This window comes from Sphaeramia orbicularis, chromosome 19, assembly GCF_902148855.1.
Source record: "Sphaeramia orbicularis chromosome 19, fSphaOr1.1, whole genome shotgun sequence".
NCBI lineage: Eukaryota > Metazoa > Chordata > Actinopteri > Kurtiformes > Apogonidae > Sphaeramia > Sphaeramia orbicularis.
In genome coordinates this window covers 29,431,532-29,445,034 of record NC_043975.1, presented here as the reverse complement: position 1 = coordinate 29,445,034, position 13,503 = coordinate 29,431,532, and the positions used below count along the sequence as shown (strand labels likewise).

Sequence of the window (13,503 nt, the reverse complement as noted above, 5' to 3'; positions counted from 1 at the left end):
ATATGTATATGTACATGTATACTGTATGTGTACAGGGTGGGGAAGCAAAATTTACAATGAACATTTAGTTGTTTTTTCTCAGCAGGCACTACGTCAGTTGTTTTGAAACCAAACATATATTGATGTCATAATCATACCTAACACTATTATCCATACCTTTTCAGAAACTTTTGCCCATATGAGTAATCAGGAAAGCAAACGTCAAAGAGTGTGTGATTTGCTGAATGCACTCGTCACACCAAAGGAGATTTGAAAAATAGTTGGAGTGTCCATAAAGACTGTTTATAATGGAAAGAAGAGAATGACTATGAGCAAAACTATTACCAGAAAGTCTGGAAGATACTATTAAAGAAGAATGGGAGAAGTTGTCACCGGAATATTTGAGGAACACTTGCGCAAGTTTCAGGAAGCGTGTGAAGACAGTTATTGAGAAAGAAGGAGGACACATTGAATAAAAACATTTTCTATTATGTCAATTTTCTTGTGGCAAATAAATTCTCATGACTTTTAATAAACTAATTGGTCATACACTGTCTTTCAATCCCTGCCTCAAAATATTGTAAATTTTGCTTCCCCACCCTGTATATTGATTTCCTATGCACAAAGACACAAATAAATAAGACCTCTAAGCAAATTTTAGCTGAAATGTAAAATTATCATAAGGTATTTTTACTTTTTTCACACTAAAACAAAGAAATATTTGGCGTTGTCATTATTTGTAGGTTATTATGCTATTATTTTACTGGTCCGACCCAGTTTAGGTCAAATTGGGCTGCATGTGAAGTCTTTAACTAAAATGGCTTCAGTGTAATTTTTTTTTGCACTTTTCAAACTCATCCCAGTTTTGGATATTTGCATATTTGCCACCCCTGGTACAAAAGCACAATTTCTGCACACTATTAATTTTTGTGTCAGATACCCACTTCAGTGTTTTTTTTTTTTTTTTTTAATAGCCTTTTTATATGTGTACAGACGCTGTAGTTAAGGAATTTACATAGGCATAAAATCCATCATGGTCGGAGTTTTGATTTTACTGTGTGCCACTTTCATAGGAATAATTATCTTTGACTGAAGCAATCAAGCAGAGTTAAACAGTGGGCACCCGAATGCAATTACACATGAGTTGAAGCTTCCTAGACAAAAGGAGCAGACAGAGGGAAACAAATGGAAGTCAGCAGATAAACTGTACAATTCAATGGCTTATATAAAAAGACTCCAACAGAGCAATTGTTTCCAGGTCTGTTTTTTATTTTCTGCCATGTTGTCCATCTTTAAAATACATTGAAGATTACTGATATGCAGTTTCTCATCTTTTTTTTTTTCATGTTACAGTGAGACCCTGATTCCTGTGTAATGACACTTTAATAGGATTACTCTACAAACACAAAATAAAAACACTTTAGCTGGCATACTATCCTTTAGAAATGCATCCAAATGACCACTTTGCAACAAAAAGCAAGACAATGCCCATACAGTCCTTAAAGATGCACATTTCCGGAAAAAAAAAAAAAAAGAAAGAAAAAAAAAGAAAAAACAAAAAAATGCTGACATTAAAACAACTGATTAAAGTCAAGTTAAATGCGCTATTACACAGGAATCTGTTAAATATCAAAACAAAATATCAACAGAAATGCTCTTTTCACAAGTGTAGCAAAAGACTTAACAATTTATCATCGATATAATAGTAACAGGTGACAAGGCCTAAAATAAATGAGAATCTCTTGCCAGTCTGTCATAAAAACCTGACAAACACATATTATCTCAAGAGATAAGAGTGACAAAGACTCACATTTGTTCCAACAAGACACTGTACAGCTCAGGGCGGTCCAACGCGGGGCTAAAAATGGTCGACAGCGTTAAAATTCGGCAGATCAACGCGCCCCCCTCCCCTCACCTCCCCCCGTTTCCTCAGGAGTTCAAAGGTTCATGGGAAGCCAAGGCATTAGAAAAGGTAACGTAACTCCTTGTACTCAAAGATGTAAATAAAGTCATAGCTTTGAAGGACTAATAAAAAACAATGTACAAAACAAACGAGTAAACAGCCGGAGGAGCATGATGTCCCCGGTCGGGTTTTAATTCGTTAAGCAGACGTCTTCTCCCACTACATCAATCCAAGGGCAAGTCCAAAGCTAGAATGCTGAGCGGCGAAATGACGGTATTTACTACAAGAAACTGAGCGCCGTCTCTGTGGATCGCTGTAACAAAAAAAAAAAAAGAAGCTTCCAGTTTGCTCGTAAAAAAAAAGCAGCTTTAGTTTTTCTCCGTTTTTTTTTGGAGTTTTCCCATGCGCTTGCGTGATGATTTGTTCGTGCCTCCTTCAGTTTGCAGTCTACGCCGCATGCTGCTGGTAGTGAGGGCGGTCTTTATGTCGCTGCAGCGTTTGTACACGTATTCCACAGAAAATACAGACTTTAGCTTCAGCTGGGTGGATGGTTCATACAGACGCGAAATGCTCCGACGATTCTTTAATGGTAGTTGGCAGCGCTGTGGGATGAAATACTATCATGGTCATGGGGGGGCGTTAAGAAAAGTCCTAGCTTAGCTTAGCTTAGCTTAGCTTAGCGTAGCATAGCGGAGAGCTTTCCCCTCTAAAAGGCAGACGTTGTTCAGTCCAAACGGTGAAGGCTGAGTTAAGATTCAGGCTTTTTGTAAAAACTAAATGCTTTAGCACCGTAGAATACCACTTTATGGCAAGCAAAAGGACGACACCCACAGGCAGCATGTACTGCATATATCTACCAGTCATTGTGTAACTTCAGGTGTATTTCCATCAGAAACACACGGAAACGACTGGTTCATTTTTGATACCACCTCACACACATTTTCAGCCAGACACTGTGGCTGATTTTCCTTCATGCTGACCGCACGGACGATGAGATGTCACTAAATGTTTAAGCTTCGGTAGGGGCCGCAGATGGGTCTCTGCTAGCCGCCGATCAGGCAGGTCCTCTTCATGCAGACACTGAGTTTTACTACAAAACCACCCCCACCCACCCTCTGTGCAGAGGGGAAGCGAGTGGGTTTGGGAGGATCAGGATGTCAGATTCTCTGTAGGTGCAGTAAAGGGGCAGAAATGGGAACTGAACGAGGGTTGTGCTCTCGGGACTCGAGGCGAGTTGAGTGGTAGCAGCCAAATGAAATCTACATGTAGCCATCTGTCGTCTCAGGAAAAAGGCTTCCGACGGGACCTGCGACATGTTGCGACATTATGACCTCAGATGGTATTAAATTTAAAAAAAAGAGAAAAAAAAAGGAAAAAAAGGGACCCGATGGATTGCTGCGTTGCGACTCAGACGCAGGTGCCTTGGTGTGCAGGAGCCAGGGCTTTTCGATTCTTTAAAGCCTGGGACTTGTCCTTGAAATCTGTTGGTTTCTGCTGTGAAATGTCTATCAGTGCACTGGCGACGATGAGGCCTTAAAGGAAGGAAAAACAAGGAAAGCATTAGAGGAAACGTCTACTAACACTTTAACAACAGCAATCTCTGGCACTTTACAGCATTCAAATTACTGGAACTCCTAAACCAGTGTTTTTCAATTTTGGGGTTGGGACCCCACGTGGGGTCACCTGGAATTCAAATGGGGTCGCCTGAAATTTCTAGTAATTGATAAAAATAAAAACAAAACTAGAAGCACTCGGAGAGCGCAGACCTCCGCTAAGGCTGATCAGTGGCCCCCCCCGTGGGACCCCCACCCCCGATCACCACCAAAATTTAATAATTTCTGCCTTATCCCATTTCCAACAAACCCTGAAAATTTCATCCAAATCTGTCCAGAACTTTTTGAGTTATGTTGCACAGTAACGATCAGTGCCCCCCCCCCCCCCCCCCCCCCCCGATCACCACCAAAATTTAATCATTTCTTCCTTATCCCATTTCCAGCAAACCCTGAAAATTTCATCCAAATCTGTCCTTGACTTTTTGAGTTATGTTGCACACTAACAGACAGACAAACAAACAGACAGACAAACAAACAAACAAACAAACCCTGGCAAAAACATAACCTCCTTGGCGGAGGTAATAATTACTAATAAAAAATATATAGTGAGTTGAGAGAGACAATCCCAACACATAAAAGACATGACAAACTCTGAAGCTGAAACTGAAGCACTGTGGTACTGTTTATCTGTCAAATGTTCATTGTGGTCAGTTTCAGATGCTGCAGCTCTTTCATAATTCATAGTATGAGTTCTTGTTTGTTCAGTATTAATTGTCAGCCTTGTAAATCCAAGCTGGACTGACTGTACATATCCTGACCAAAGAAAATAAAATTCTCACTTTGTGCAGTAATCTACACCTGGCTTTTCTGCCTCCGTCCATAATAATATACATTCTATAGACTAAATGTCATCTATAATTAATGTTTATCTGCAACATAGTATACCAAACTTTTATATAATCAGAAACAAATTCATTTTTGCAAAAAAATATCTCCGTTTTGAATGTCTGGGGTTGCCAGAAATGTGTGATGTTAAAATGGGGTCACGAGCCAAAAAAGGTTGGGAACTACTGTCCTAAACCGTTTGTGCTACTCACAAAATTCAAATGGCATCCGAAAGCTGAGATCCTGAGCTTTCTGACATGAAATAACACTTTACGGCAACAATGTGTGACTCTATTACAAGTAGTAAGGAACTGTTTCAGAGTCTTCCACAGAGGCTAAAAAACACCTAGACATAACAAAAAATATATAGCCATAATATGGATACTGAATGTACGAGACCAAAAAGCATGATTGAGCAGATGTAAAATAGCTGAAAGTTTATTTTTGCAATCTCAAAAAGTTTCGTTATGGACATTTACAGTTGTTTCTGATAAATATGCAAAAAACTTCAAGTCTGTTTTTTTCTTTTTTTTTTTTTTTTTTTTTTACTAAAACACACTTTTTTAAGCATTTATTATTTATAATAATAATAATAACACTGGGTTACAAAAAAATGTTTCTTGCGAGTTGTCTTAGTTTTTTCAACTGAATTAGGACCATTTTGCACCGCTAAATCCAAAAATGACATCTGTTTTTCTCAATCAGGTCAGGTTTTTTTTGCTAATTTGATTTTGAAAAATTTGATCTTCTCACAAAATTGATTAAATTTTTGTGACTTTATCAGTTGATTTTTTATATAGTTCTCACCCAAAATAGGTTTTAAGAGAAACAAAAATCATTTTCTAACAGGATGTATTTATTAAGTGTTACAAACTAATTCCTGTAAATTGGCTTGTTTTTGCAAGATCTTCTAGTCGAAGCCATTTCATTCACCTGTAATATTAAAAAAACCATTAATCATAAATTGGCAAAAGTAAAATCTTCAGAACTGGTTTACTGCAAGAAATATGAAAGAATTTTGTATCATATGATGTGAAAATGCCCATAAATGTAAGCAAAAATATTAAAAAGCCAATATGTAGCATAGTTCAGAAAGCTGACCTGATTGAGCAAAATTAATGTGATTTTTGGATTCAGCACACCAAAATTATCCTAAATCAGCTCAAAAAACTTAAACAATAAATTTGTTGTTGACCAGTGTGACTAATGGCAAGATATTGAAAGTTAAGTTCTTCCTGAAAACAAAGGTGCAAAAGAATTGGCAAAAAAGACATTTTCTGACACTTATTGCAAAGAAAACCTAGGTGGCCTGTTATAATGGCAGTCTTAAAAGGGTTAATATTAAGTCACAAAGAATGTCGTAATAAAACCACGACAGAAATTGAGTGGCAGCTTCCACCCAGCTCTTTAAAATGACTTTCTACCGTCTCAACATAATGGCAAAAATAAGTGCAGCTAAAGTTTTGAGTGAGGTAGTAATATACTTAAAATTCAGCATGCATAAACAGAAATCTCAGAAAATGTGAAAGTTCAGTTCTTCCTGAAACAAAGAATTGGCAAAAAAGACATTTTCTGATACTTTTATTGCAAAGAAAACATGAAGATGTCTGTTATAATGGTAGTCTTAAAAGGGTTAAACCAAATCTTCAGTTAAAATACAGATACTATGTGTGTATATTCTGAATAAAACCTTTTCTTTGACATTTGGGATTTGCTGCTATTACTCCAGTTTTATATTGGAACATCTGTGAATTATTCATTTTCATTTCCCACACAAATAGCTTGATAGCAATTGGGGGTTTTTTTGCAGTAAGGTGCAAAAAACTGAGTATTTTTTATTTTTTATTTTTATGTAAACACAGCTGTCAGAATTGTTGTCAGAAAGACAAACAGATGCACATGACAAGATAACTACAGCCAGGGCTGATCTGACAGTGGAATACGGTGACTGATATTACACATGTCCACAATCTTTTATTTCCATGAATTGCACAGACTATGTCATTTTATGTCGTTCTACTCCTGTAACGAAACTTCACCAAACAACCTCAAAAAGCACTTCAAGTCTACGCTCGCTTTAAAATGTAATAAATAACCAATGTACAGATCTTCTGGTTGCACAAAAAACTCCTGGTGCTTTTTTCTTTCGTGCGAATGTACATGTAAACAACGGCTTTCTGATTGGAAACAGTTTGGCGGACGAAACTGAGAGTGATTTGTTTGATACGACATGATGAGCTGCGCATATTTTCCCATCATTCCCTGCGTGTTCTAAAGACTTTTTTGCGGCAACTTCTACATGCATTTTTGTCATCACATCTAATCATTCCCAAGTGATTTATCATCATTTATCATAATATTATCTTGCGAATTTTACATTTTACGGTGAAAATCAGTTATTTTCCGATATTAGATTTCTGATTTATTTATTTTCCGATATTAATTCATGTCAATGCTCATAAAGGCTCGGGGTAAATTTAAAATTTATTATATCAAAACTAAGAAAACTGAAGAAAAAACTGGTTTTGCCGCAAAATATATCATTGACTGAACATTAAAACAAGTGTATCCAACCATTGTTATTTATTAAACTTCAGGGGTTTTATTGGTCAGCGTTGTTTCCATGCCTCTGAACGTCCAAATGAGTCAGATCTGATGATGATGAAAAGCTAAGAAACTTCATTCTCCCTGATTTATTTGCATGTATTGATAGGATTAATGATCAAAAGTTAAGAGTAGATACTTCAAGAAGGCACCTTGATATTAGTGTCCAGTGCCATTTTTAACTCTTTATCGACTCTACTTGAATTATCCAGTAAACCCGGGTCTAAGTTATTATCTACAGTATAAACAGGGTTATCTTTATCAGTACTATTGTGTTGTCATTGAGAAATCTATCATCTTCTTCCAGCCTGCCGGTACTCTACCTCATGGATCGTGACTGTAATGAAAAACACTGTGATATGATCTTGTGGCCACATCATCGCACCTACTTTCTACTGTGTTGCAAATATGCCATTTTATTTCACTGGTCATTGTTTCATTACATGCACCATCATTTTAAACTGTACTGTTGCTGCATACTGTGTAACTTTGTACATATTAAGGAGTTATTTTATAATTTTTTAAAATTTCATTTGCACATTTTATTAAAGCTTTTTATTCTACTCTATATACCTTTTATATATTTTATTTTAGATTGTGTTTTTTATCTTCGATGTTACAAAACAGAGACCTCGGTAAATATATTTCGTTCTATCGTGTACCTTCTCATTTTGAATCTTACAACTTGTTTTGCACCTTACAGTTCTATTTTAGCACATTAAAGTTATTATCCAGATACTACCCAGATCTTTTTATACTTCTAATATATTACGTATAGCGTTTGCTCTGGTGTTGTATTTCTTTTTTACTCATGTTTGCTGTGGTACTCTATTGTTAATGTACAGTTGCGGAAAAAATTATAAAACCACCCCTTGTTTTCTTCAATTTCTTGTTCATTTTAATGCCTGGTACAACTAAAGGTACATTTGTTTGGACAAACATAATGATAACAACAAAAATAGCTGATATGAGTTTAATTTCAGAGCTGATATCGAGTCATTTTCCATGTTTTCTTGATAATAACCAAAATCCCTTCAGTTCTTACATCAATAGTTATGGCATTGTACTGACAAAAACAGTGCTTGTAGGCATTCCATGTTTTCTTTTGTCTGTTTTAGTCACATGATACACACAGGAGTTAGTACTTGATTGCATAACCATTGTTTTTGATGACTTTTGATGGTCTAATAATTTTTTCCACGACTGTATGTGTGTTACACTCCTGCTACACTGTAATTTCCCAGTTTGGGATAAACAAAATCCATCCATCCATCTATCTATGTATCTAATCATCCATCTATGTATCTATCTATCTATGACACAGGTGTCAAACATGCGGCCCCGGGGCAAAAACCGGCCTGCCAAAGGTTCCATTCCGGCCCGCAGGATGAAAGTGCAAAAATTAACTTCAACAGTCAAGGTTGTCCAAATCATTTTGGTTCAGGTTCCACATACAGACCAATGTGGTCTACAGTAAAAATAACAACACAATAACCCATAAATAATGACAACTACAAATTTTCTTTGTGAAAAATTATGTGGAAAAAATTTCAGTGAAAAAAATAACATTACACTGTGAAAATATTTGCATTTACAAAACTATTCTTTCACAATAAAATGCAAATAAATACATAAATAAAAACAAAGATGAACAACCCGAAATGTGCAATTTTAACAATATTCTGCCTGCTACTAAATGTTTTATGCATTTATGGATCCACTGTCATCTTTAGTTGTGTTATAAGAGATGTAATATTGTAGAAATTGTTCAAATTTTAGTTCAAAACTCCAAAATTTTAACAATATTCTGCCTGTTACCAAATGTTTATGTAACATTGTGTGTAAATGTACATGTATAAGTAATAAGTCCAAGCATAATATTGTTAAAAATTGCAGTAATTTTTCAAATGAAATTTCAGTTTTTTCAGGTTATTCACATGTTTTTTGTAAAATGTAAATATTTTCATAATTTAATTGGGTTTTTTTTGTACTAAAACAAAAAGAAAAACTTCGATTTGTCATTATTTATAGGTTATTAAGTCATTATTTTAATGGTTTGGCCCGAATATGGCCCCTGAACCAAAATGAGTTTGACACCCCTGATCTATGACAATAAAGCTGAGTCTGAGTCTGACGTGTGTTTTTGATATGTACAGGATTTGGTATGGTATTGTTCAGGTTGAAAACAATAGCTGTTTTTGGATGTTTTAATGGTATCATCTGACTTTTTCCTCAACATGCTCATCCATATAGTGCGGTCAGTAGATTCAAACTCAACCGGTGGAGTTTGTGTGAATCGTTACCTGACTGGCCCGGTGGAGGCAAGCCTGAGGGACCAGAGGGCAGACGCATGAGGACAGTCAACACAGCAGCTTTGCCTCCAGAACACGGCTCCATCGCCACAGGTTTAGGCGCACCCTGCCAAGACAGATGGCACAAATCATTATTTTAATGAAGGAAGTTCAGAAACAGAGAAAGACGTGGATTAATTCATATGTAGGGAGAGTTCAAATCCTGTGCAAAGACATGAATGTTTTGTGAATAAAAGCTATTTACCACAAAACAGAATAAACACATGGTGCCAGGCACAACAAACCCCGCCCCTCACATGTATTGTAGCTTATTTTGGCATCGATCCAGCTGATGTTATGTCTATGCGTGTTCTGATATAATCATGTCTATATACAGTTGTGCTCGGAAGTTTACATGCTCTGACAGAATGCACATGGGACGGTCTTGGATGTTGTAACACGACAGTGACACAAAACACACGGTCAAGTCAACCTGTCATTGGCTACAGCAGAAAAAAAGTGAAGGTGAAGGAGTGGCCACCTCAGTCTCCTGACCTCAGTATCATTGAGCTACTTTGTGGAGGTCTCAAACATCCGGTTCATGCAAGAAAACCCAAAATCTTAAAGGATCTGAAGGTGTTTTGCCAAAAAGAATGGGCAGCTTTAGCATCTGAGAAAATACAGAGCCTCATCCACAACTACCACAGAAGACTTCAAGCTGTCATTGACCAGTAATAAGAACTAGGGGATGGAAACTGTTGATGGTTTCTGTTGACAGTGTGATTTAAAAAGACCAAACACATTTTTTAGGTCTAGATATGACCATGCCATGATAATAAAGGCATTTTAATGTTTAAAGAGAGTGCCTTGGATTTTTCTTCCAGTGCGATAAATACTTTTTGAATCCCTTTTTCCAAAGAGCACCTCGAACAAACTCTTTTTTTGGTCCGAGAAGCATTCCTTCCCAAACATTTTTTGATCAAACACATTTGTTTGATAATAAATGACTTTACCTAACCACTACCATGAGTGAAAGAAAGTTTTTTTTGTTATTATTCATATTCTCTGAAAAATTGCCAAGGAATCACAAATTCTGCTAGGGTATGTAAACTTATGAGCACAACTGTACATGTAGGTATGGTGATGTCAGCATGTACTGTATATAAATGTGCTCAAGTCAGCATTTGAACTGAAAAAGTGTTAACATTGAGATTACTTAAAGAAAGATTTTGTGTTGTTTCACTTATATACAATATACAGGGTGGGGAAGCAAAATTTACAATGAACATTTAGTTGTTTTTTCTCAGCAGGCACTACGTCAATTGTTTTGAAACCAAACATATATTGATGTCATAATCATACCTAACACTATTATCCATACCTTTTCAGAAACTTTTGCCCATATGAGTAATCAGGAAAGCAAACGTCAAAGAGTGTGTGATTTGCTGAATGTACTCGTCACACCAAAGGAGATTTCAAAAATAGTTGGAGTGTCCATAAAGACTGTTTATAATGGAAAGAAGAGAATGACTATGAGCAAAACTATTACGAGAAAGTCTGGAAGATACTATTAAAGAAGAATGGGAGAAGTTGTCACCCGAATATTTGAGGAACACTTGGACAAGTTTCAGGAAGCGTGTGAAGGCAGTTATTGAGAAAGAAGGAGGACACATAGAATAAAAACATTTTCTATTTTGTCAATTTTCTTGTGGCAAATAAATTCTCATGACTTTCAATAAACTAATTGGTCATACACTGTCTTTCAATCCCTGCCTCAAAATATTGTAAATTTTGCTTCCCCACCCTGTATGACTTAGCTCTATGTCAGAGTGATGTATAACAACTGCCTCTATGTACAGTTGTGGAAAAAATTATTAGACCATCCCTTGTTTTCTTCAATTTCTTGTTCATTTTAATGCCTGGTACAACTAAAGGTACATTTGTTTGGACAAATATAATGGTAACAACAAAAATAGCTCATCAGAGTTTAATTTCAGAGCTGATATCTAACCATTTTCTATGGTTTTCTTGATAATAACCAAAATCACTTCAGTTCTTACATCAATAGCTATGGTATTGTACTACCAAAAACAGTGCTAGTTGGCATTCCATGTTTTCATTTCTGTCTGTTTTAGTCATGATACAGACAGAAGTTAGTACTTGATTGCATAACCATTGTTTTTGATGACTTTTGATGGTCTAGTAATTTTTTTTGTGACTGTAGGTGCCAAGTTTGAAGTAAATTGAAGCAAAATTGATGTTTTTATAGACATTTGAATTTTCGGCCTTTATAAGTAAATGGGGGAAAAAAAAGATATAAAAAAATCATTAAAAATTTGAAGTTTGGCCTACTTTTCCCAAAATGTAATCACATCTATTCTGGGTCGCTGGCAATCTATAAACCCAATTTGGTATGAATTCAACCAATAGTTTTGCTGCTAAAGTGTTAACAAACAAAGAAATAAACGGAACCAAAAACAATACCCCTTGCCTCCCCTTCGGGGGGGCGGGATAACTAGTTTAATTAATAGTGATGTGATCTTCACACTTGCAGAGTCTTGATTGTTGTTTTCCATAACGGCACACTGTGATCGCATGTTTACACCGAGAGTGGCTGCAGTAAAGACAGGACAGATCTGCGACTCCTAAGACAAATGGTTTGATTGGTCACACAACAAAAACACTTGTGTCCCTGTCAAACGGTCCACGTGTTGAGGCAATGACCTACCCTCTGAGTTAATGGCCAAAACTGCTTGTCTCAAGCGTGAAAAACATGTCATCTTGATAATGAATGTCAAGGGGTTTCACAGCATGCTTTGGACGAGGGGAGAGAAATTGGGGAATAATAACATGTCTAAACAGAATGGACTTTTCTCTGTTGTCGGGTTGAATTTAAAATGGAGATGAGCGTGGCGCTAAAGGTGAAATGGGAGTACGACGGAGATGCGTGAAGCCTGAAAGGACCGCAGAGAATGATGTGCTAATTTGTATTAATATGTTTAACTGGAATTTATAGTTCATCCTGTGTGTTAAGGCTAGTCTGTAAGATAGAACACAAATAAACTCTCTTTAAATTCTGTCATTTATTTTGTGTGCAACATCACATGAGGATTTACAAAAAAAAAAAGCATTAACTGAAATAATAAAAAGTAGTAAGAAGGAGGTTGTCTCGAGTATACACCATCAGCCATATCGTTACGACTACTGACAGGCGAAATGGTAATAATGATAATTATCTCATTACTATGGGACCTGTCGGTGGATGGAATATATTAGGCAGCAAGTGAACATTTAGGAATTGAAGCTGATACCTTGGAGGAAGAAGAAAAATGGGGAAACATGAGGATCTGAAGGACTTTAATGATGATCAAATTGCTGTTGGATGTTGGACTGCAGTGATACCTACCAGTACGTACCAAAAATACAACTGGATCTAAACCAATGAGCATCTATAAAGGGTCTGATCGAGCGAAAGTGAACATTAACATGAAAAAGTACATTTGCTCATCATTTATCAAGTGGGCTCATCTTTTTATCTAAAGATCTGTATTTTATGGAACTGTTATCTTTTTTAAAATACCACTCGTAGAAAAGAAGTTACAACCGATTTTATCGATTGTGCTTTCTACACCATAGTCATACCTCACACATAAAAATATAGCTCGAATCTGACGCTAAAAATTATATCTAAAAAAACTGAAAACGTATTCAATCTGTCACATTTAAAAAGACTATCTGTGAACTGTTACCTAGAAATGACTCTTTATTTGTAATTTACCTATTATTACTTATATATATCTGTCAAAGCACTTTGTAAACTTTGTTTTAAAAGGTGCTATACAAATAAAGTTATTATTATTATTATATATGTTTTAAAAAATAAGTCAAAATTTTGGGTGATGCATACAATGGTAAAGAGTCGTCCACGTGTTGCCATGGCAGCCTGTCCACCTGTTCCCACATTCTCATGTCAATAAAACTTTTAAGACTTTTCAATATTTTACTCCAAAATGTATTGTCAGCATAGTTGAACATAATACCTAAAAGGTTTTGTCCTACTTGATACCAATTTCTGTCGTGAACCGCATATTTTGAATGTTTACATAAAGCTTAAAAAATTGACGTCTGTTTCAAGTCCACGTGTTACTGAGCAGTAATTTGACGTTTTTCACCTAAAAATTTTATCTCCCCAAATTTTGTTGTATACTAACAGTCAATAGAAATTTTGAGGTAGAAATGTCTGCATATTTCTACTTGTAGGGGGGTTGTAATTATTCATTGTGGATTT

At 36.0% G+C, this 13,503-nt stretch overlaps 1 protein-coding gene across 1 annotated transcript in view; it reads right to left on the bottom strand.

Moving 5' to 3' along the window:
* Nucleotides 1–1,227: 1,227 nt before the first annotated feature.
* Nucleotides 1,228–13,503, bottom strand: part of atrnl1b (attractin-like 1b) — a 110,892-nt gene continuing 98,616 nt past the window's right edge. The window contains exons 28-29 of the mRNA XM_030163213.1: nt 9,228–9,342; nt 1,228–3,414 (exon numbers count right to left, since the gene is read on the bottom strand). Coding sequence (XP_030019073.1) covers nt 3,290–3,414; nt 9,228–9,342 — 240 coding nt within the window. The 3' untranslated portion in view covers nt 1,228–3,289. The remainder of the gene's footprint in view (nt 3,415–9,227; nt 9,343–13,503) is intronic.